Below are 20757 nucleotides of genomic sequence, written 5' to 3'. Positions count from 1 at the left end.
TACTATTGCTTCAGTCTCTCTAAGCCTCATGTTTTTCATCTGTACGTGAGGCTAACACGATGACTTCCTATCATTAAAAGGAACGATGTAGGCTATCACCAACTATACCAACAAAAATAAGATTAAATGCCACGCATGCAGTATTTACATGCGTTTAAAATAGGTGATTGTAAAGAAAGGGTTAACCCTCTCACCACTGTGATAAATGTTGGTTCACCGCCCCTCCTACAAGTCTTTGTGACCTGACAGTTTAGCGTCTCTGAAAATAAATTGCGCATGAGACAGCATAATTCTCTCGTCTCCAGCCACCTTGCCCATCCTCTTTCTGTCCCTCTCTAAGTAGATTTTTGTGACCACCACTCTAGTTTAGCTCTTAGGAATGCCGTGTTATTGGGGACCTTTCTGCATTGAGTCTACTTTCAGGCAAGAGGTGGCTTCAAACAGCACTTGAAAGTATGCCAATGATAATGACACTAGACATAAGAGCTGGGAGTTATTTCAAGAATGGCAGGCAGGTGTGTGTGTATGTGTGGTGTGGTTGTGTAGTGTGTGTGTGTGTAGACAGGAAGTATGTGAGGCTTGTCAGGGTCACTGTGCTCATGAGAACCACCAGTCACCCAGAACCATGCTGGGTCATTGTTGAAAACAAGCACATGGGGACACACAGGAAAGACGTAACGCAGGTCACAGACCACCTATGGGAAACAGAGTTTAGAAAAGAAACCCAGTCCTGAACCAACGAGGGAGGTTGGTGCTATCTTCTGCCTCAGCTGCCTGGCATACCTTGGACGCTTTCCCAAATTATCATAAACAACCAAAGACTGCACAGTATATAAAAACAAGAAGCTGCAAATTGGAATGTCCAATAAAAACCTATGACTTAAAAATTGAGAATTCTCTTTGGATCATCTGTAGCTAGATTCTCTCTCCGTATGTTCCAACTCTTTGTTACCCACTCCTCCAGGCTAAAATATCAGGTTAGATTTGTAGAAACGAGAAGAGCTGAGACCTGGCTACTTGTTCAGATCTTAAACCAGAGATATTTCAGCCAGAATGGTGATTTGTGAATATCCGAAGCAGCTTCCAAGATTCTAAAACCAGTAAGTACCCCTGTAACAGCTCCATGAACTTTGAGCAATGAGACTGCATCAATGAAAGCGATGTCTAACATCCGTCCGAAAGAAACATCACCTATTTCAACTCCTAAATTCTAGAATGCTTATTTTAAAAGTCAATTTTGTTATGTTACAGCTGTGTTTATCAAGGACTACGAAAAGTATTAATTCAAACAACAGTTAAAATTCGGCAACTATGTAATCAAAGTTAGTTTTGGTGGGGCGACTGCAGCCAGCATTTCTTAGATCACTATATCACACATATTGATAAGACAACAGTCAACAATAAACTGTTGCTACAAGCAACCAAACTAATAGTTTTCTAAGTATTTAAATTTATTTCATAATAATTTCAAATGAGTCAGTTCTCTAGGCGAGCAGAATGTTAGCAAACTCAATCTATCAATCAGAATGGAAATTAGTACCTACCTGAAACCCTATTAAGTGTCACCCAGAAATGCTCATCAGGACTATAGGTATCTTTTGACCATTGTAGTAGATCAATGGCCCTTTGGTCACGTAGAACAAAGTCGACAAACTCTCTGGTAAGCGCCACATAGGCAGTGCCAAAGTAGATGGTCAGCTGATGTGGAGGTGAAGTTTTCAAAATATTAGTATTTTTCACAAAAAAGCCACCTTTATCTGTATGCTCTTGGTGGACATATTTAGTTCGCTTAATTGCATGGTCAGGAGGCAGCACCCCTGGGGTGATATTTTTCCCTTTAAATCCTTTCAGATGCTGAACTATCTCCCGGTTGGTTTTCAGGGGGAAGTCTTGTCCACAGGTGTTGATGACGTACTTCCAGGGAACCTCAGAGGCGACAAGGTCTTTCAGACAGTTCAGGTCAGCCTGGAGTCTGGAAATGCCTGCATAAACCACAGACTCTGTCTTTGAAGCAATGAAAGCATTTTGGAAGCAACTCAGTAACTGCCTCACAGATTCCTTATACTCAGCTGGGGCTTTCTCATCCACGTGAACACAGTAGACATTTTGGGGCATATAGATAGCCCTAAAGAGCCTTTCAAAGGTATCAAAGTCCTTATGGATGACCATGACATAGGCCAAAGGGAATGCAGCCTCTTCTTCCGACAGGGGACTTGTGATGTAGTGATTCTGGGTCAGGTAATCCTTGCAAGGGACACTTCGCAAAGGTGATGGTAATATATTTTCCCACAAAAAGACTGGCGTTTTCTCTAAGACGTGATTACAGGCAGTTTTCCTAAAATACCTTTCACTGGAACTGTTCAGCTTCTCATAACTTTTTGGCGGGCTCAATTGGCTACTGTAAAATCTCACAAAAATGACCACACTGAGCAGAGTGAAAGCAAAAAAGCAGTACCTCCAAAAGTTCATTATTTTCACTTCCCTGGGGAAACAATCTCTTCTTTTCAGGGAATGAGAAATGATCGGTGTGAGAGGTTGAATTTACTTCTCTTGCCAGTCTTGAATTTTGACAGCTTCTCTAGAGGGCTGCTTGCTTTCCTGAATCCTTTAATCCTCCTGTATCCTCTGCTTCGGTGTGTCGTCCATCCTTTCTGGATGTGCCTGGAGATGCGGTGCGTCCCTCTCGCACTTTGGTCTGCAGTTCCCCAGGGCTGAATCCCTGCTGTTTGCAAAGGCTCAGCTAAGCCCAGCCCAGTCCAGCCTCTAGGAAGCCTCCTCATTTACATATGAAATGCAAATTACGTTCTGGAATGCAATGATGGGTCCTTTTCACTGTACTGAGTTTCTCTTGCTTCACCCTCACCGCCTTCCCCTTCCATCAATCTATTCCGATCTGATCTCCCTTCTCACGCTTTCTCCAAGCCTTCTAGAATCAGAGGCTCTATTTTTTCTGGCTAGCCCCACAACCTGCTGGCAGTCCTTAGGAGCCACAGCATTTAAGGATATCAGCTCCTCTGGTTTCTTTCTCTTCCTGTTCTCTGCCACCTCTTTTCATTTTAGTGTTATCTGTACCACTGGGCACATACAGACACAGATAATGAAAAATGAATGTGTGCCAGGCATGGTGGCACACACGTGTAGTCTCAGCTACTCAGGAGGTTGAGGCGGGAGGATTGCTTGAGCCAAGGAGATCAAGGCTGCAGTGAGCTATGATGGCAGCACTGCACTCCAGCCTGGGCGACAGTGAGACCCTGTCTCTTCAAAAACTTACTTTAAAAAATACATTTCTAACATGTCTAAGTAGAAGATTATCAGTGGCAGAAAAATATAACAAGGTAGATTAATTTAGATTCTAATGATGTGTCAGAATATAGTACACACACACACACACACACACTGACTATGGGAAGAGGGAACAAAGAATTACACCCTTGGGGGCACAGGCAGGACATGAGGGCGGAAGGAACCTAGGAGTGACATTTTACATGAAAGAGTCAGTGTTGATATCATATAATGAAGTAAACGTGGGGAAAAGAAAGAGAGATCAGATCGTTACTGTGTCTATGTAGAAAACAGAAGACATAAGAAACTCCATTTTGTTCTGCTTTGAGATGCTGTTAATCTGTAACTTTTGTCCCAACCTTGTGCTCACAAAAACATGTGCTGTATTGAATCAAGGTTTAATGGATCTAGGGCTGTGCAGGATGTGCCTTGGTAAAAATGTGTTTGCAGGCAGTATGCTTTGTAAAAGTCATCACCATTCTCCATTCTCTATTAACTAGAGACACAAATGCACTGCGGAAGGCCGCAGGAACCCCTGCCCAAGAAAGCCTGGGTATTGTCCAGGTTTCCCCCCACTGAGACAGCCTGAGATACGGCCTCGTGGGAAGGGAAAGACCTTACAGCCCCGGAGCCCGACATCCGTAAAGGGTCTGTGCTGAGGAGGATTAGTGAAAGAAGAAGGCCTCAATGCGGTTGAGATAAGAGGAAGGCATCTGTCTCCCGCACGTCTCTGGGAATGGAATGACTCAATGTAAAACCAACCATACGTTCTACTCTAAGAGAAAATCGCCTTATGGATACAGGCGAGACATCATGGCAGCAATACTACTCTTTACTGCACTGAGATGTTTATGTAAAGTTAAACATAAATCTAGCCTACGTGTACATTTAGGCCCAGCACTTTTCCTTAAACTTATTTATGACACAGATTCGTTTACTCACATGTTTTTCTGCTGACCCTCTCCCCACCTTCACCCTATAGCCCCACCACATTCCCCTCGCCAAGATAGGAAAAATAGTGATCAATAAATACTGAGAGAATTCAGAGACCAGCGCCGGTGTTGGTCCTCACTTACTAAGCGCCGGTTCCCCGGGCCCACTTTTCTTCCTCTATACTTTGTCTCTGTGTCTTATTTCTTTTCTCAGTCTCTCATCTCCACCTTGCAAGAAATACCCACAGGAGTGGAGAGGCAGGCTCCCTTCATCAAACACACCTAAGTTTTCATGCCAGAGAGAAATGTGATAGTGTTCCCAGAGAGCAAAAGTTGGGTCCCATTTCACAAAGAGAGCTTCAGATAACTTGAGCTGTTGACAGTATTATCTACAGTATGTGGAGTGACTACCTACTGGCTCTCTTTAAAAGCCTGACAACCTCAGATTTGAGGTCATTTCAAAGAACTTAAAGGATTCTCATTCTCCTTCCCACCCAACCCCCTCTCCAACTTCCTTTTCTGAAGAAAGAACAAAACCACCAGGGCTGCTGAATTCCTGGAAGTATCAGCCAGTGTAATTCAGGGGAACCAGGAAAAGCACAGGTCTTGTCGCATTACACAGGGTTCTCAGAGTTCACCTGCTTGCAGTGCTGCAAGCGATCTCGCAGCCAATGTGAAGTGCACTGGGGATTGATGCGGACGGTAAGGACACTTCCAAGGGAGAAATTAACTGGTCAACTAAAGGATCAACTGTGGCAGCTACACGAGGCATGTTAAGAGTGGGCCCTGCTCCCATCTCACTCCTGTAGTCACCTAGCAATCCTACCTGCCGGGGCTTGTGCCAGTTGGAACAGCTGCTCCTGTTAGGAAAACATTTGATTCACAATGCAGCCATTTCCCTGCCCCCTCTCACCCCTTAACTTCCTACAGTGAACTGTAGGAATGAATGGCGACAGTGCCATGGATGCGATGGATATTGATTTGGATATTAATTTGGTGAGCTGCTAGAGAGTTGGCGGGGATCTTTGAGATCACCCATCACAACCCCGTTATTTTTACAGATGAGCACATTGGGGCCTTTAAAAATATTCTCCCCAATGTCATTCAGCTGGATAGAAACCAGAGCCTTAATTCCACAGCTCCTTGTTCCAGGTGCTGAAGCCAGTCTGTTTGGCTAAATCCCAGCTGCTCACAATGCCTGGGTAAAGTTACTTCACCTCTTTACACAACCAGGTCCTCCCACTGTGAAAAGATAAAGAACAGTGGCTCTTATTTCAAATGGTTGTCAAGAAGACTAAATGAGATACCTCTTGTTGAGGGTTTGGCAAGAATCCGGGCACCTGGTACATGTTCCATAAGCATTAGCTATGATTGTTGTTGTTGTTTCTCTTTTGGAAAATATCCAACACTTCTGACCCTGCTAATGAACTGATATTTTGATTTATGTTCTTAGTAATGGAAAAAAAAAGCATTTACCTTAAGGTTTTCAAATGCTTTATTCCTGGAGGTTAAATTCCACTCTTTTTTTCCCCATCACTGCCTCCCCTTTAGCCCATGGGAAAAAATACATATATATTTATATAAATATATATTTTATATATAGTTTATATATATTTAAATATATATCATATATCATATATATCCTATATATCATATATCATATATATTCTATATACCATATATCATATATATGATATCATATCATATCATATATATGATATCATATCATATATCATATATATGATATCATATCATATATCATATATATGATATCATATCATATATCATATATATGATATCATATCATATATCATATATATGATATCATATCATATATCATATATATGATATCATATCATATATCATATATATGATATCATATCATATATCATATATATGATATCATATCATATATCATATATATGATATCATATCATATATCATATATATGATATCATATCATATATCATATATATGATATCATATCATATATCATATATATGATATCATATCATATATCATATATATGATATCATATCATATATCATATATATGATATCATATCATATATCATATATATGATATCATATCATATATCATATATATGATATCATATCATATATCATATATATGATATCATATCATATATCATATATATGATATCATATCATATATCATATATATGATATCATATCATATATCATATATATGATATCATATCATATATCATATATATGATATCATATCATATATCATATATATGATATCATATCATACATCATATATATGATATCATATATATCATATATATGATATCATATATATCATATATATGATATCATATATATCATATATATGATATCATATATATCATATATATGATATCATATATATCATATATATGATATCATATATATCATATATATCATATATATCATATATATCATATATCATATATATCATATATATCATATATCATATATATATCATATATCATATATATAATATATGACATACATGATATAATGATATAATATATAACATATATAATATATATTATATGATATATATGATATAAATTATATATATTTATATAACATATATTTTATGTATTATATATTATATATTTAATATTAAGTATATATTATATTTAATATTAAGTATATATTATATTTAATATTACTATATATTATATTTAATATTACCATATATTAAATATATAGTATATATTATATTTAATATTACCATATATTAAATATATAGTATATATTATATTTAATATTACCATATATTAAATATATAGTATATATTATATTTAATATTACCATATATTAAATATATAGTATATATTATATATATTTTATATATTTAAATATATAGTATATATTATATAAAATATATTTTATATATTTAAATATGTATAATTTTATATATAATATAATAAATTTTATATATTATATAAAATATATTTTTATATATAATATATAAATATACAAATGTTTTTATATAAAATATTTTATACACATACATATATGCATATATCATACATGCATTTATAAATATGTTTTATATATGTACTTTAAGAGAGATATTTTGTATGCATATTTAAAATATATATTACACATGTATTTTTAAATATTTTTAAATATATATACATATAATACATATGATATATACATATATACACATAAATATATTTATATATACATATAAATGTGTATATATATATTATTTTATTATGTATATTCACACACACACTCTAGAAATGTGACCATATGAAGGGAACAATCCAATAACCCATTTTGATGCCTTCATGTCTCTTCATTCTTACTAGGACCGCACCCTTTTCTGTAAAATTTGTCCTTGGCAGGTCTTGTGGAGAACAGAAGGGGAAAGTTGGAGTGAGAAAAGAGGCGAAGGGCTTTTATTGCAGGTTCAGTCCGGTTTTTTCCCTTCTCTTTGCCTCAAGCCCTGATCCTACAATAAGGAGCTCTGATAAATGCCAATGCAAAACTAACTCAAGAAATCTTTCAACATGATTTAGCCAAAGCAGTCTGCAGATGGGAGTGGCAGTGTGATTTATAGTTCAAAACAGCAGTATCCAAAAATAAATAAATGAGGCCAGGTGCAGTGGTTCATGCCGGTAATCCCAGCACTTTGGGAGGCCAAGGAGGGCAGATCACCTGAGGTTGGGAGTTCGAGACCAGCCTGACCATCATGGAGAAACCATGTCTCTACTAAAAATACAAAATTAGCCAGGTGGGGTGACGCATGCCTGTAATCCCAGCTACAAGGGAGGATGAAGCAGGAGAATCGCTTGAACCTAGGAGGCAGAGGTTGCAGTGAGCCCAGATCACGCCATCGCACTCCAGCCTGGGCAACAAGAGCAAAACTCTGTCTCAAAAAATAAAAAATAAATACATACATAAAACAGAACCCCAAAACCATGTACATCATTTGTCCTGACTTATTTACAGTGGTTTAGATGAACAGACTGAGACTAGCATGTGATGCCTTCTGAGTGGCTGACCCTAGCAGTAGGTTTGTTTTGTTTGGTATCTTTGAATATACCAAATGGTATATTGAACAGGCATTTCCTTCCAGTAAATAATTGGGCAGGCAAAGCTATTAACTTCCAACCAGGGCATTATTTCTGCTCTGCCCACTCTAGTTGGCTCAACAGACTGAAAACGGTTAAGTGGTCATTCTGTATCAGTCCCACCTCTCTCTGCCCCAGGATAACTTTTACGGTCACAAACAAGAAGACAGCACAAGGACTATGGCTAACAACACATCATCATCTCAACTCAACATGAAAACCAAGGGCTGGGCTGCCTGGGGGGCCCTCTGAGCAGTGCTGGGATTTCTCTTCCCTCACAGTGAGTTAGTTCTCATTAATCTTCCATGAGCTCTGCTTCCACTGCAGGTGAGTTTACAAAGGCTGAGGCAGATGCCGGTCAGGGGAGGGGCAGGACTGGAACCCGAGTCTGACCTACTCTCAAATCCTTGCCGTTCTTCATCACCCTCTGCAGAATGAGTGGCTATTGAATCTTTTTTTTTTTTTAAGGCAATGCTTTTTGATGAGTCCTCTCGTCTCCACCAAGACCACTCCATCTTCATCTGTGTCTAAGGCTTTAGTTGTGCCTGGCTGGCAACCTCAAACTCTTTGGCCACAAGCGAGATGCAGGAATTAAGCAAAAACAGATCTCCAAGCAACCAAAATAATCATCACACATTGTAGGACGGATTCAGGCACTCAAATGCCTACAGGCAGGTAAGGCACAGTGCAGGAAGCTGGTGAAGGGTCAGACGAGCAGGGCCGGTGAGTTCACAGAGGGCAGCAGACATTGAGGAGGATTGGGTGGGGGCTGCTGGGAATGAGAGAGCTTGCATCCCTCCCCACCCCCCCGACCCCTGGCAATTAATGCCACAGGGGATCATGAGCCCAGGGCTGCCAGCTCTTCCAGTGTTTTCAGAGAAGTGAGAAACCTGAATTTTATCAGAAAAACTCTCAAACTTACCCCTAAGGATGGCATTTGGCCCTCAGGATGCCAGTTTTGTCTTCTTTGGTTTAAGCATCAAAGCTTACATCCTTTAAATCCCTCTGAGGCTTAGCCTATTAACTCTTAGTTTAGACATGATCATAAAATGTTCTTATAGCTAAGCAGATGCAAAGTCACAAATTAGAACAGGGAAACAAAACTGGCAGGCTCAGGTCCCCTGCCGACAGCAGTAGGTGAAGTAAGTTCAACTACAAACGCAGAGCTGTGTGAGATCATTTGGTGTAAGGATAACGGCATTTATACAGCTCGATGCCCATTTTATTACTTGTTTTTTTTGGTTTTTTTGTTTGTTTGTTTGTTTTTTGAGATGGAGTCTCGCTCTGTGGCCCAGGCTGGAGTGCAGTGGCACGATCTCAGCTCACTGCAACCTCCGCCTCCCGGGTTCAAGCGATTCTCTTGCCTCAACCTCCCGAGTAGCTGGGATTACGGGTGCCAGCCACCACAGCCAGCTGATTTTTGTATTTTTAGTAGAGACGGGATTTCACTCTGTAGGCCAGGCTGGTCTCAAGCTCCTGACCTCAAGTGATCCACCCGCCTCAGCCTCACAAAGTGCTGGGATTATAGGCATGAGCTACCATGCCTGGCCCCATTTTATTACTTTACTAGATCAATATCTCTAGTACTTATAGAGATCAAACAAGTTAATGTCTATGAAAGGACTTGAAAACTGTGAAGAAAACAGGCCAACCTAGCTTTCTTTGAATATAAGCGGAATACAAACATTTAGTGAAACAAATAGAAATGGATTAATAGACATGTTATACATATATTCTGCACATTCTATTTAAAAATGCATTTCTGAAATATATTTATTTAATATAGTGGGTTTTTTCATTGAGTCATTGTTTTTAATAGCACAGAATACAGAAATAATAGATTGGGACAACAGTTTTGTAAGACTAGAGGTTAATATTCCTCTTGTGAAGAGGTAGCCTATAAATTAATAAGAAAAGGTAAATAACCAGAGAAAAGCAGGCAGAGTACATGACAATCACAAAGCAGAAAAAACTAATGGCCAATGAACATATAGAAACACACTCTTTTCACACTAGAGATCAGAGAAATTCATATTAAAACAAAATTATGCAGTGTGGTGAATTCCTATAGTTTGATGTTGCCTCAGCATCCATTCTGAAGATAAGCTTAACTTTCTCATACCAGAAGCAGGGTTTAGTCAACCCCTACTTAACACAGTTTCCAGTTCTCCGCCTCCTCCCAGTTCCTCAATGTGGTTAATCCAGATATCTGCCTTAAACAAGTGCTCAAAAGTGATGATCTTAACAACAACAACAACAACAAAAAAATGGATCTAAGTTAACTTCATTTTTGTATGCTTATGCTTTTCAATGTTCTCTCCTGCACAAGAATATAAGCTCCGGGCCGGGCGTGGTGGCTCACGCCTGTTATCCCAGCACTTTGGGAGGCCAAGGCAGGTGGATCACGAGGTCAGGAGATCGAGACCATCCTGGCTAACACGATGAAACCCCGTCTCTACTAAAAATACAAAAAATTAGCCGGGCGAGGTGGCGGGCGCCTGTAGTCCCAGCTACTCGGGAGGCTGAGGCAGGAGAATGGTGTGAACCCAGGAGGCGGAGCTTGCAGTGAGCCGAGATCATGCCACTGCACTCCAGCCTGGGCGACAGCGAGACTCCGTCTCAAAAAAGAAAAAAAAAAAAAATGTAAGCTCCATGAAGACAGGGACTTCATCTACTCTTTTTTTTTTTTTTTTTTTTTTTTTTTACTTTTAGACAGAGTCTCACTCACTCTGTTGCCCAGGGGCTGGAGTGCAGTGGCTCAATCTCGGCTCACTGCAACCTTCGCCTCCTGGGTTCAAGCGATTCTCCTGCCTCAGACTCCAGAGTAGCTGGGATTATAGATGTGTCCAGCTAATTTTTGTGTTTTTATTAGACACGGGGTTTCACTACGTTGGCCAGGCTGGTCTCGAACTCCTGACCTCAAGTGATCCACCTACCTTGGCCTCCCAAAGTGCTGGGATTACAGGCGTGAGCCAATGCGCCTGGCCAGTTTCATCTACTCTTTACCACTGAAAATGGCAGTGCAGAGCAGAGGTACCCAACAGATATTTCTTGAATGAGGTCAATCAACTACAGAAGTTAGAAAAAAGACAACAAATAAACCCACTTTTGGGTGAATCAGTGAGGGGTGGTCATAGTGGTGGTGGGTTAAATCAAGGAATAAGTGTTTGCAAAGCGCTAATTTTAAGGTGCACCTCCTACCACCACGACGTTCAAAAACAATGACCTGGCGTTTGCTTTAAATGGATTCAATAGGCCGGGTGCAGCAGCTCACGCCTGTAATTCCAGCACTTTGGGAGGCTGAGGCAGGTGCATCACCAGAGGACAGGAGTTCAAGACCAGCCTGGCCAACATGGTGAAACTCCGTCTCTACTAAAAATGCAAAAATTAACTGGGCATGGTGGCAGACGCCTGTAATCCCAGCTACTCGGGAGGCTGTGGTAGAAGAATCACTTGAACCCAGGAGGCGAAGGTTGCAGGGAGCCGAGATCATGCCATTGCACTCCAGCCTGGGCAAAAAGAGTGAAATTCCATCTCAAAAAAATAAAATAAAATGAAAAATAAACACATTCAACAAACCATGGAACCATGGAATTCGAGCCCCTTAACTTGGCCCATGAGCACTTCTGCTCCTGGGGCTCTGGGCAGACTGCTCGGTGACCTGTCAGGAAGGAGGTAGCATCTTGCCAATTTCCCAGGGCGACAGATCCCACTCTGCTCACTTTGTGGCTGAGCTCCCGAAGGTAGGGAATGGAGTCACTTGCCTGGGATGAGAGGAGGCAACTCCAGGAGCCGCGGGGAGGCGTCTGAGTGCAGAGCCCACCCCCTGACCTACATGGCTGTCACCTCCCCCCTCACACTGCACAGCAGCCCCCTTGGGCGAGGTGTGATTTCTCTCCATTTGATGTGCAAGAAAGCCTCAGGGAGGTAAAGTTGCTAGGCCAAAGTCACACACGCCCAATTCTCACCAGCCTCCTGAGTGCTTCTTTTCTATTTTTCATTTTCATTTAATTTTTTTAAGATGAGATCTCGCTCTATCACCCAGGCTGGAGTGCAACGGTAAGAGCATAGCTCACTGCAGCCTTGAACTCCTGAGCTCAAGAGATTCTTCCACTTCAGCCTCCTGTAGCTGAGACTACAGGCACTTGGCTAATTTTATTATTATTATTATTATTATATTATTATTATTTTTAGACATGGAGTCTAGCTATTTTGCCCAGGCTGGTCTTGAACTCTTGGCCTCAAGTGATCCTCCAACCTCGGCCTCCCAAAGTGATGGGATTACAGGCTTGAGCCACTGTATCCGGCTTCCTGAGTGCTTCTGAGCTCTTGCTTACAACACTTTTTCCTCTTTTCTGATTGCAATGATCTCTGAATCCCAGTTCTTCTTTCTATGTGTGTGTGTCTCTCTCTCCCCAAATCTCTTTCTGTCTCTGTCCTATTCAAAGGCCCTCTCTCATCTTGGAGCTCCCCAACCCATTCCTCCTACCTCCCCCTAAGTCTTTCCATTCCACTCTCAAATGCTTCTTCCTCTGGATCCTGAATTCCAGCCTCCTTGAATAGATTTTTGTTTTTTTAATTAACTATTCTGTGCACAAAAAGGTAGGCTTCAATTATCTAGGAAACTCACAATTACGACCAAACTGTTTCCTCAGATAACGTGAGGCAAATATGTTTGCCATGTGATTCTACTTCAGGCATCAGTGTTTCTTCTGCACAGGGCTGTGTAGTAGGTATTTAAAGCTGTGGGCCATTCACTAGGTCTCTGTTGCAACAACTCAACCCTGCTGTTGAGGTGTGAAAATAGCCATAACAATGCATGGCTGTGTCCTAATAAAACTTTCTTTATGGATCCTGAAATCTGAATTTCCAACAACTCTTCATGTCACGAAGTTGTTTCTTTTGATATTTTTTCAATCATTTGAAAATGTGGCCGGGCGTGGTGGCTCACGCCTGTAATTCCAGCACTTTGGGAGGCCAAGGCAGGCAGATCACCTGAGGTCAGGAGTTCAAGACCAGCCTGGACAACATGGTGAAACCCCGTTTTCATGCGCGTCCATGTGAAAAGACCACCAAACAGGCTTTGTGTGAGCAACATGGCTGTTTATTTCACCTGGGTGCAGGCGGGCTGAGTCCGAAAAGAGAGTCAGCAAAGGGAGATAGGGGTGGGGCCGTTTTATAAGATTTGGGTAGGTAAAGGAAAATTACAGTCAAAGGGGGTTTTTTCTCTGGCGGGCAGGAGTGGGGGTCGCAAGGTGCTCAGTGGGGGAGCTTTTTCAGCCAGGATGAGCCACGAAAAGGACTTTCACAAGGTAATGTCATCACTCAAGGCAAGGACCGGCCATTTTCACTTCTTTTGTGGTGGAATGTCATCAGTTAAGGCAAGGACTGGCCATTTACACTTCTTTTGTGGTGGAATGTCATCAGTTAAGGTGGGGCAAGGCATATTCACTTCTTTTGTGATTCTTCAGTTACTTCAGGCCATCTGGGCATATACGTGCAAGTCACAGGGGATGCGATGGCCTGGCTTGGGCTCAGAGGCCTGACACCCATCTCCACTAAAAATACAAAAAAATTAGCTGGGCGTGGTGGCAGGCGCCTGTGATCCTAGCTACTTGGGAGGCTGAGGCCGGAGAATCTCTTGAACCCGAGAGTCGGAGGATGCAGTGAGCTGAGAACGCGCCATTGCACTCCAGCCTGGAGGACAAGAGTGAAATTCCATCTCCAAAAAAAAAAAAAAAAAAAATGTCAACCCAGCCTTTTGGCCAGAACTACCATCTTCCAGTTAAATAGACACTGTATGAGATACACTATCGCGGAAAATTTAGTTGACAAGAAAGAGGATTTAATTCATCACATAAAAATTAATTTGCCAAGATGACGAACACAAAGGGAAAGAGGAGAGGCACCCAATGTATGTTCTCTAAGCCTTTTAGAAAACATGGAGTTGTTCCTTTGGCCACGTATATGTGAATCTATAAGAAAGGTGACATTGCAGGCATCAAGGGAATGGGTACTGTTCAAAAAGGAACGCCCCCAAGTGTTACCATGGCTAAACTGGAAGAGCTACAATGTTCCCCAGCATGCCGTTGGCATTGTTGTAAACAAACAAGTTAAGGGCAAGATTCTTGCCAAGAGAATTAATGTGTGTATTGAGCACATTAAGCACTCTAAGAGCCGAAATAGCTTCCTGAAACGCTTGAAGGAAAATGATCAGAAAAAGAAAGAAGACAAAGAGAAAGTGCCTGGGTTCAACTGAAGCACCAGCCTGCTCCACCCAGAGAAGCACACTTTATGAGAGCCAGTGGGAAGCAGCCTGAGCTGCTGGAACCTCTTCCCTACGAGTTCATGGCATCATAGGTGTTAAAAAAAAAATAAAAGACCTCTGGACTGTAAAACAAACAAACAAACAAAAAACATTCTTGGCTCAAGGGCAGTACCAAAATAGGCAGATTTAGCCCATGGTCTATAGTTCACTGATCTCTGCTCTAGATTATAATCATGCTCCCCCCATCCTAAATTTGCAATTTTGGGATCTTTACAACCACCTATAATTTCTGTGTTTTTCCAGATGAGCAAGTGTGAAATGAGGGAAAATAATAATGTTGAGCATCCTTCTACCCACACCCCTTTTATGTGTGCCATCTGGGTTGCAGTGCAAAGGGGTGGATTTGTAGAGAATGTAGGCAAGTAATTTACACTCATAGCCTCAGTTTTCTTTTCTGTAAAATGAAGGTAATAGAAACTACCTCACAAGGCGGTGAGAGTTAAAGGGGATGGTAGGTATACAAGCACATGCATATATGTTGTCCTGGTGCCCACCGAAACTGGTTTCTGGTGGAGGTAACAAGGAACCCATGAGTGGACAAGCTTCTCTTGGCCAGTCCTAGATATGCCAGGGCAGTCAGATGCCACCATTTATGGCAGGCTGCAGAGCCACTCTGCATGCCCCCGTTTCCTTTCTTCTTCTACAGAATGGAGACATTAAGAACGCTGACCCCATAGGGTTCTTAAGAGATTGAAATAGGCTAGTATATAAAAAGAGTTTAGAACAATGCCTTGCATGTAATTAGCACGTGACAAATCTCAAGACATTTCTCTCTGTTGCCAAACCTGGCTCATCTAGGCCCCTGAGCACCCTGACCACCTTACAGGGTAGGTTTAGTGAAGCAGCATGGCTGTGTGTGCAGGGGTGGTTCTGCCACCTGAAATATCCCTAAGCACAGGCAGAAGCCCTCAAGGCCACCATTGTCATGGGCAGTCTCAGCCCAGTGTGGGGGAACTGCCTTTCATTCCCAATTGCAGCCTGGGCTTTGACACTGCATCTGACTTGGTTACTCCAGTGAGCTGGCCTGCTGGTGCACCTGCAAAAAGCTAACGATGGGGTCAATATGCGGCATGGTGGTGAAGACCACTGCTTTTCAGTTGAAGACCACGTTTAAACCTGGCCCTGCTGTTTGCTAAGGGTCCCTGAGAAAGCTTCTAAAAATTACTGTGCCTTAGCTTTCCAATTTTTAAAAGGCAGTAGTAGAAAGCCTATCCAAGTGGTGGAAAGTAAATTGAAGAAGCTTTCTACGGCTTCTCTGTCTGTGACACTACCTGCCCCCACCCCAACTTACCTTGATCTTCCAGGGACACACTGCTTTTCTCTACTTCCCTAGCAACCCCACTGGGAGACAAAATTTCTTTCCCTTCTGGTGTTAACTGCCCAGCTGTTAACACTAAATGCCCAAGCAAAGATAACAACAACAACAACAATAAAACCCACAAATGAAAACTTTATCTTTGACTATATTCTGTTAAATTTCAAGGAACAGCATAGGTAACTATTTGTCTTTCTGCACAACAACTTTTCTCTGATTCCGAATGTCTCATCCAAGGAAAAATAAGTTGAGAAATTCCAAGAGACACTATTTGACAATCCAGCTGCTGCCAGAGATCCATATCTAGAACATCCCATCCTTTATATCTTCCGAACACTTTCAAATAAATGGAAACAAAGTCTTAAAATAGAGATAGGCAGTGATTTCTTGCAACTTCTAATTTTAATAGCCTTATTAAATTCTGGACTCATTTTCAGTTTATTCAATCCACTCTTATACTAGCTCCTCTCCCACAGAGCCAGCCATTTGCCTGAGTTTAGACAGTTTGTTAGGGCAGAGGGCTTGGATAGATCCCAAAAAGCAGACGTTTCTTCTGCTTTCCTAGAAATTAAATCAGGAATAAATTTGCCTCCAAGATACGTCCTGTGTTTGTACCTAACTGGAGACAATTTTTGCATTTGATGCTCTCACTGGGTAACGTAGTTTTAAGTTCACATTTTATATTTAGCCATCTATCCTTTTATTTTTTATTTTTATTTTTTTTGAGACGGAGTCTCACTCTGTCGTCCAGGCTGGAGCGCAGTGGCACAATCTCAGCTCACTGCAAGCTCCGCCTCCCGGGTTCACGCCATTCTCCTGACTCAGCCTACTGAGTAGCTGGGACTACAGGCGTCCGCCACTACGTCCGGCTAATTTTTTTTGTATTTTTAGTAGAGATGGGATTTCACCGTGTTGGCCAGGATGGTCTCGATCTCGTGACCTCGTGATCCGCCTGCCTTGGCCTCCTTGGCCTCCCAAAGTGCTGGGATTACAGGCGTGAGCCACCGCGCCCGGCCTGCCATCTATCCTTTTAGATGACATCCTTAAACTCTATACTCTCTCCTCAAAAACAATGGGAAAAGCGTTATAAATGGAATAGGTCCAGTCCGGGTTCACTTTGGTTGGGGTCTTCACGGCTAATATTGTAGCTTTGATTTTTACCCTTCAATGTATTGTAACCTACATAAATGAGTGGTTTCAAGGATCATTTTTTTTCCAGGTTATTGATCAGTGCAGTTCTGTGGAACATAAATATTTTGGGCACTGAATTCTTCATCCTGACATGGAAAGGTGAGCAGGAATGGGGTGGGAGGTGCTCAGGGTGACCAACTGTCCCGGCTTGCCCAGAGCTGAGGGGTTTCCCAGAACACGGGATTTCAGTACTAGAGCTAGAGAAGCTTTGGCAGACCAGGGAGAATTGTTCACTCTAGATAGCATCAGTCCTAACCACTCCCAGATAGACAATTACTACTGAAAGTATTACTGATTAGGGACATACAATAACTATCAGTGTGAAAGGAAAAGAAACATTCAAATCATTATCTCAGGGGGTGTGGAGGGGGGAGGCGTGCAAATCATCACTAAGTCTATAGTGCGGAAAATCTCTGCGTGATCCTTCTTCACATTTCCGTGAACCACTGAGGCATGGGGACAAGTGATTAATATTCATGGGATGGCTTCACAGTGAACCCAGAAGAATGCATTTAAATTATACCAACTACACAGATGTTTTCCAGTGGATATAGGATGGTTTTAGTAACAAACAATAATGGGAGAACATGAAGAGATAATAATTTCTACTATAGGGCTTGGTGTGGTGGCACACACCTGTAATCCCAGCACTTTGGGAGGCCGAGGTGGGTGGGTCACCTGAGGTCAGGAGTTCAAGACCAGTCCAGCCAACATGGTGAAACCCCGTCTCTACTAAAAATACAAAAATTAGCCGGGTATAGTGGTAGGCGCCTGTAATCCTAGTTACTCGGGAGGCTGAGGCAGGGAGAACTGCTTGAACCTGGGAGGCGGAGGTCGCAGTGAGCTGAGATTGCACCATTGCACTCCAGGCTGGGTAACAAGAGCGGGACTCTGTCTCAAAAAATAATAATAATTATCATCATCATCATCATCATCATCATCATAATTTCTACTATAGCATTACAGTTTCTAAACTCCCCTCCCTCTATACCACGTGTAACTTGAGAGATCTTCTTTCCGTATGGGGTGGGATTAATAGAAACATATGGGATTGTAGGGATGGAATGCTCATTCTAAGCTTTATAAGAAATAGGCAGTGAGGCTAGAAAATGTAAACTCATTTTAAGGGGCAGGACAATCAGCCAGCCACTTGATCTCTCTGGCTCACAATCTCCAAATTTGTATAACTAGGATTAGAGGATGTTCTCTAAGGCTGCTTGTGGTTCTAAATGCTGTCATCATTTTAGATTCAGCAAAGAATAAAGAGGAGGCTGTTTTTATGGGAAAACTGTACCTGAGAGGCTTGGTTTAGATTGAGTACCTGACAAAGAAAGTCCATAAAGTGGTAGGGTAATGGACCAGAGATAAATCTAGAAGTCTTAGAAGTGGGGAGGAAGCCGGTTAACTCCAACAGACCAAAATCCTGGGAGAGAAGAAACCAGACAGAGACAAGTTCAGCCTCTCTAGGACATGGCCCAAAACCTAGCAAGGACTTCAGGGTCTTGGGGACAGTAGTTTTCACATAGGACACAAGAGGGGATTTGGACTCTAAGGCAGGAGGGCCTTTTTCAGTAGGCCCCCCAAAGAGCTTGAAGGAGCTCAGACTTGGACCAAGTGCAGAATTAGATTTTCAGTGAAGGAAGAATTAAGTGAAGATTGGGTCTAAGGAAGGAGATGGCTAGAAAGAAAATGAACCAGGAAATGTCCAGAAGAGAGGGCTGATGGTAGCACGAAGCTAAATTTATCAGTATGACATGAGTATCTCCAGCTTACTCAGGAAAGACTGAAGTTGTATCCTCTGATATTTTCACAGTTAAGTTCTGATCTTTTAAACCTGGCTGAGGAGGAAGATTATGGGAGAATACATTTCACAAAAGTACAGAGCTGAAGGGCAAAGTTTCGAAAGCCCAACTCCCATCCATCCATTCTCCAGAAATGTGGTGTCAAAAGGAGACACAAGGTAAATGGATTCGAGGAGAGCCTTCTGCCACTTATGGCTTTGTCTAGAAGCACTTAAGAAAGAATGCCACATGCTGGGTGCCGTGGCTAATGCTTGTAATCCCGACACTTTGGGAGGCTGAGACAGGTGGATCACTTGAGTCCAGGAGTTCAAGACCAGCCTGAGTAACATGGCAAAACCCCATATCTACAAAAATTACAAAAATTAGCTGGGCATGGTGGTGCATGGGAGGAACGCATAAGCCTGGTAGGTTGAGGCTGCTGTGAGCTGTGATCACACCATGCACTCCAGCCTGGGTGACAGAGTGCAACCCTGTCAGGAAGAAAGAAAGAAAGAGAGAAAGAAAGAAAGGAAGAAAGGAAGGAAGGAAGAAGGAAGGAAGGAAGAGAGAGAGAGAAAGGAAGGAAGGAAAAAGGAAGGAAGGAAAGAAAGAAAAAGAAAGAAAGGAAGGAAGGAAGGAAGGAAAGAGAAAGAAAGGAAGGAAGGAAGGAAGAAAGAAATCCACATGAGCTCAGAGGGTGAGAGAAAGACAGGTTTATGAGTAGTCCTAGCATGGAAAAACTACATTGAGAAATGGTTAGTTAGAAAAGCAGTTAACATATTTTTGCTTAGGGCATAGCTGAGACTGCAAATGGTCCACTATGATGGTGGTTGGACCTTCGGTTGAAGAACAGCCTGTTTGGAGCAGATGCTGCCCCCAGGCTGGGCTCAGCATGAGAAGCATTCCCAAAATAACCAGGATGCTTTGGAAAAACTGAATGGAAGAGAACTGTCTCATTGCTGTTGCCCAAGAGCAGAGGAGCATTTAGGAAACGTCAAAGAAAAATTGAACATGGGCCAGGTGCAGTGGCTCATGCTTATAATCCCAGCTACTTGGGAGGCTGAGGTGGGAGAACCGCTTGAGCCCAGGAGTCTGAGGTTGCGGTGAGCCAAGATCACACACTGCAATCCAGCCTGGGAGATGGAGTGAGACCCTGTCTCAGAAAACATGGCTGAAAGATACTGTTTGAAGTTGACCCTTCAGGATTTGGCAAAATTACCTAGGGTGTGTGTGTGTGTGTGTGTGTGGCGGGGGGAGCGGGTGGCAGGGGGTGATGCAGGTGGTGATGATTTGAAGTTGACTAGGCAGCAGTGCTGAGGGGCACCAACATCCTCAAATTATTTCCATTTGACTCAACTCAATAAATGTTTCCTGTCAGCCCACTGAATGCTCACTATGCTGGGCTGCCAAAAATACAAAAGACCTCAAAGACATTATAGTCTAGTCGGGGTAATATGATATTCACATTAATAATGATAATGCAGAGATTCTAGAATGACATAAAAGCATTATAACAGAGGTTTATAAAGGTATAAAATTGGGAAAAAAATAAGATCAGAAAAAGCTTCCTAAATGACACACCATTGTGTGTCATTCAATGACACACCAATGACATGATGTGTTACCATTGAATGACACACCATTAAATAAGGCCATTATTTAAATGGAGAGATGGAAGGCAATGGCACAAACAGAGAGGGTGACATGAAGAAAAGGACCTATGGCAGGATTACAGGCATGGTGGCTTTTCCGAAGGGTTCCTTTCAGGGAAGGCAGCAACGGGAGTTGACGGCGGGGTAACACAGGTAATACTGAGGGGATCTCCAACA

General features: G+C 41.9%; 1 protein-coding gene across 7 annotated transcripts in view; it reads right to left on the bottom strand.

The window, feature by feature from the left end:
• Positions 1-20757, bottom strand: part of GCNT2 (glucosaminyl (N-acetyl) transferase 2 (I blood group)) — a 110358-nt gene that overhangs the window by 41066 nt on the left and 48535 nt on the right. For 2 of the 7 annotated variants that reach the window (XM_063707320.1, XM_055391297.2), the window contains one exon: positions 13396-14035. The exons of 4 other annotated variants lie outside the window; for them this stretch is intronic. In XM_063707320.1, the coding sequence (XP_063563390.1) occupies positions 13921-14035 (115 nt within the window). In that variant the 3' untranslated portion in view covers positions 13396-13920. Of the gene's footprint in view, positions 1-1544; positions 3438-13395; positions 14036-20757 lie in introns of those variants that run through there. One more of the 7 variants, XM_004043262.5, reaches the window with a different exon arrangement.

Source organism: Gorilla gorilla, chromosome 5 (genome assembly GCF_029281585.2).
Source record: "Gorilla gorilla gorilla isolate KB3781 chromosome 5, NHGRI_mGorGor1-v2.1_pri, whole genome shotgun sequence".
NCBI lineage: Eukaryota > Metazoa > Chordata > Mammalia > Primates > Hominidae > Gorilla > Gorilla gorilla.
This window is presented reverse-complemented; position numbering and strand designations above follow the sequence as displayed.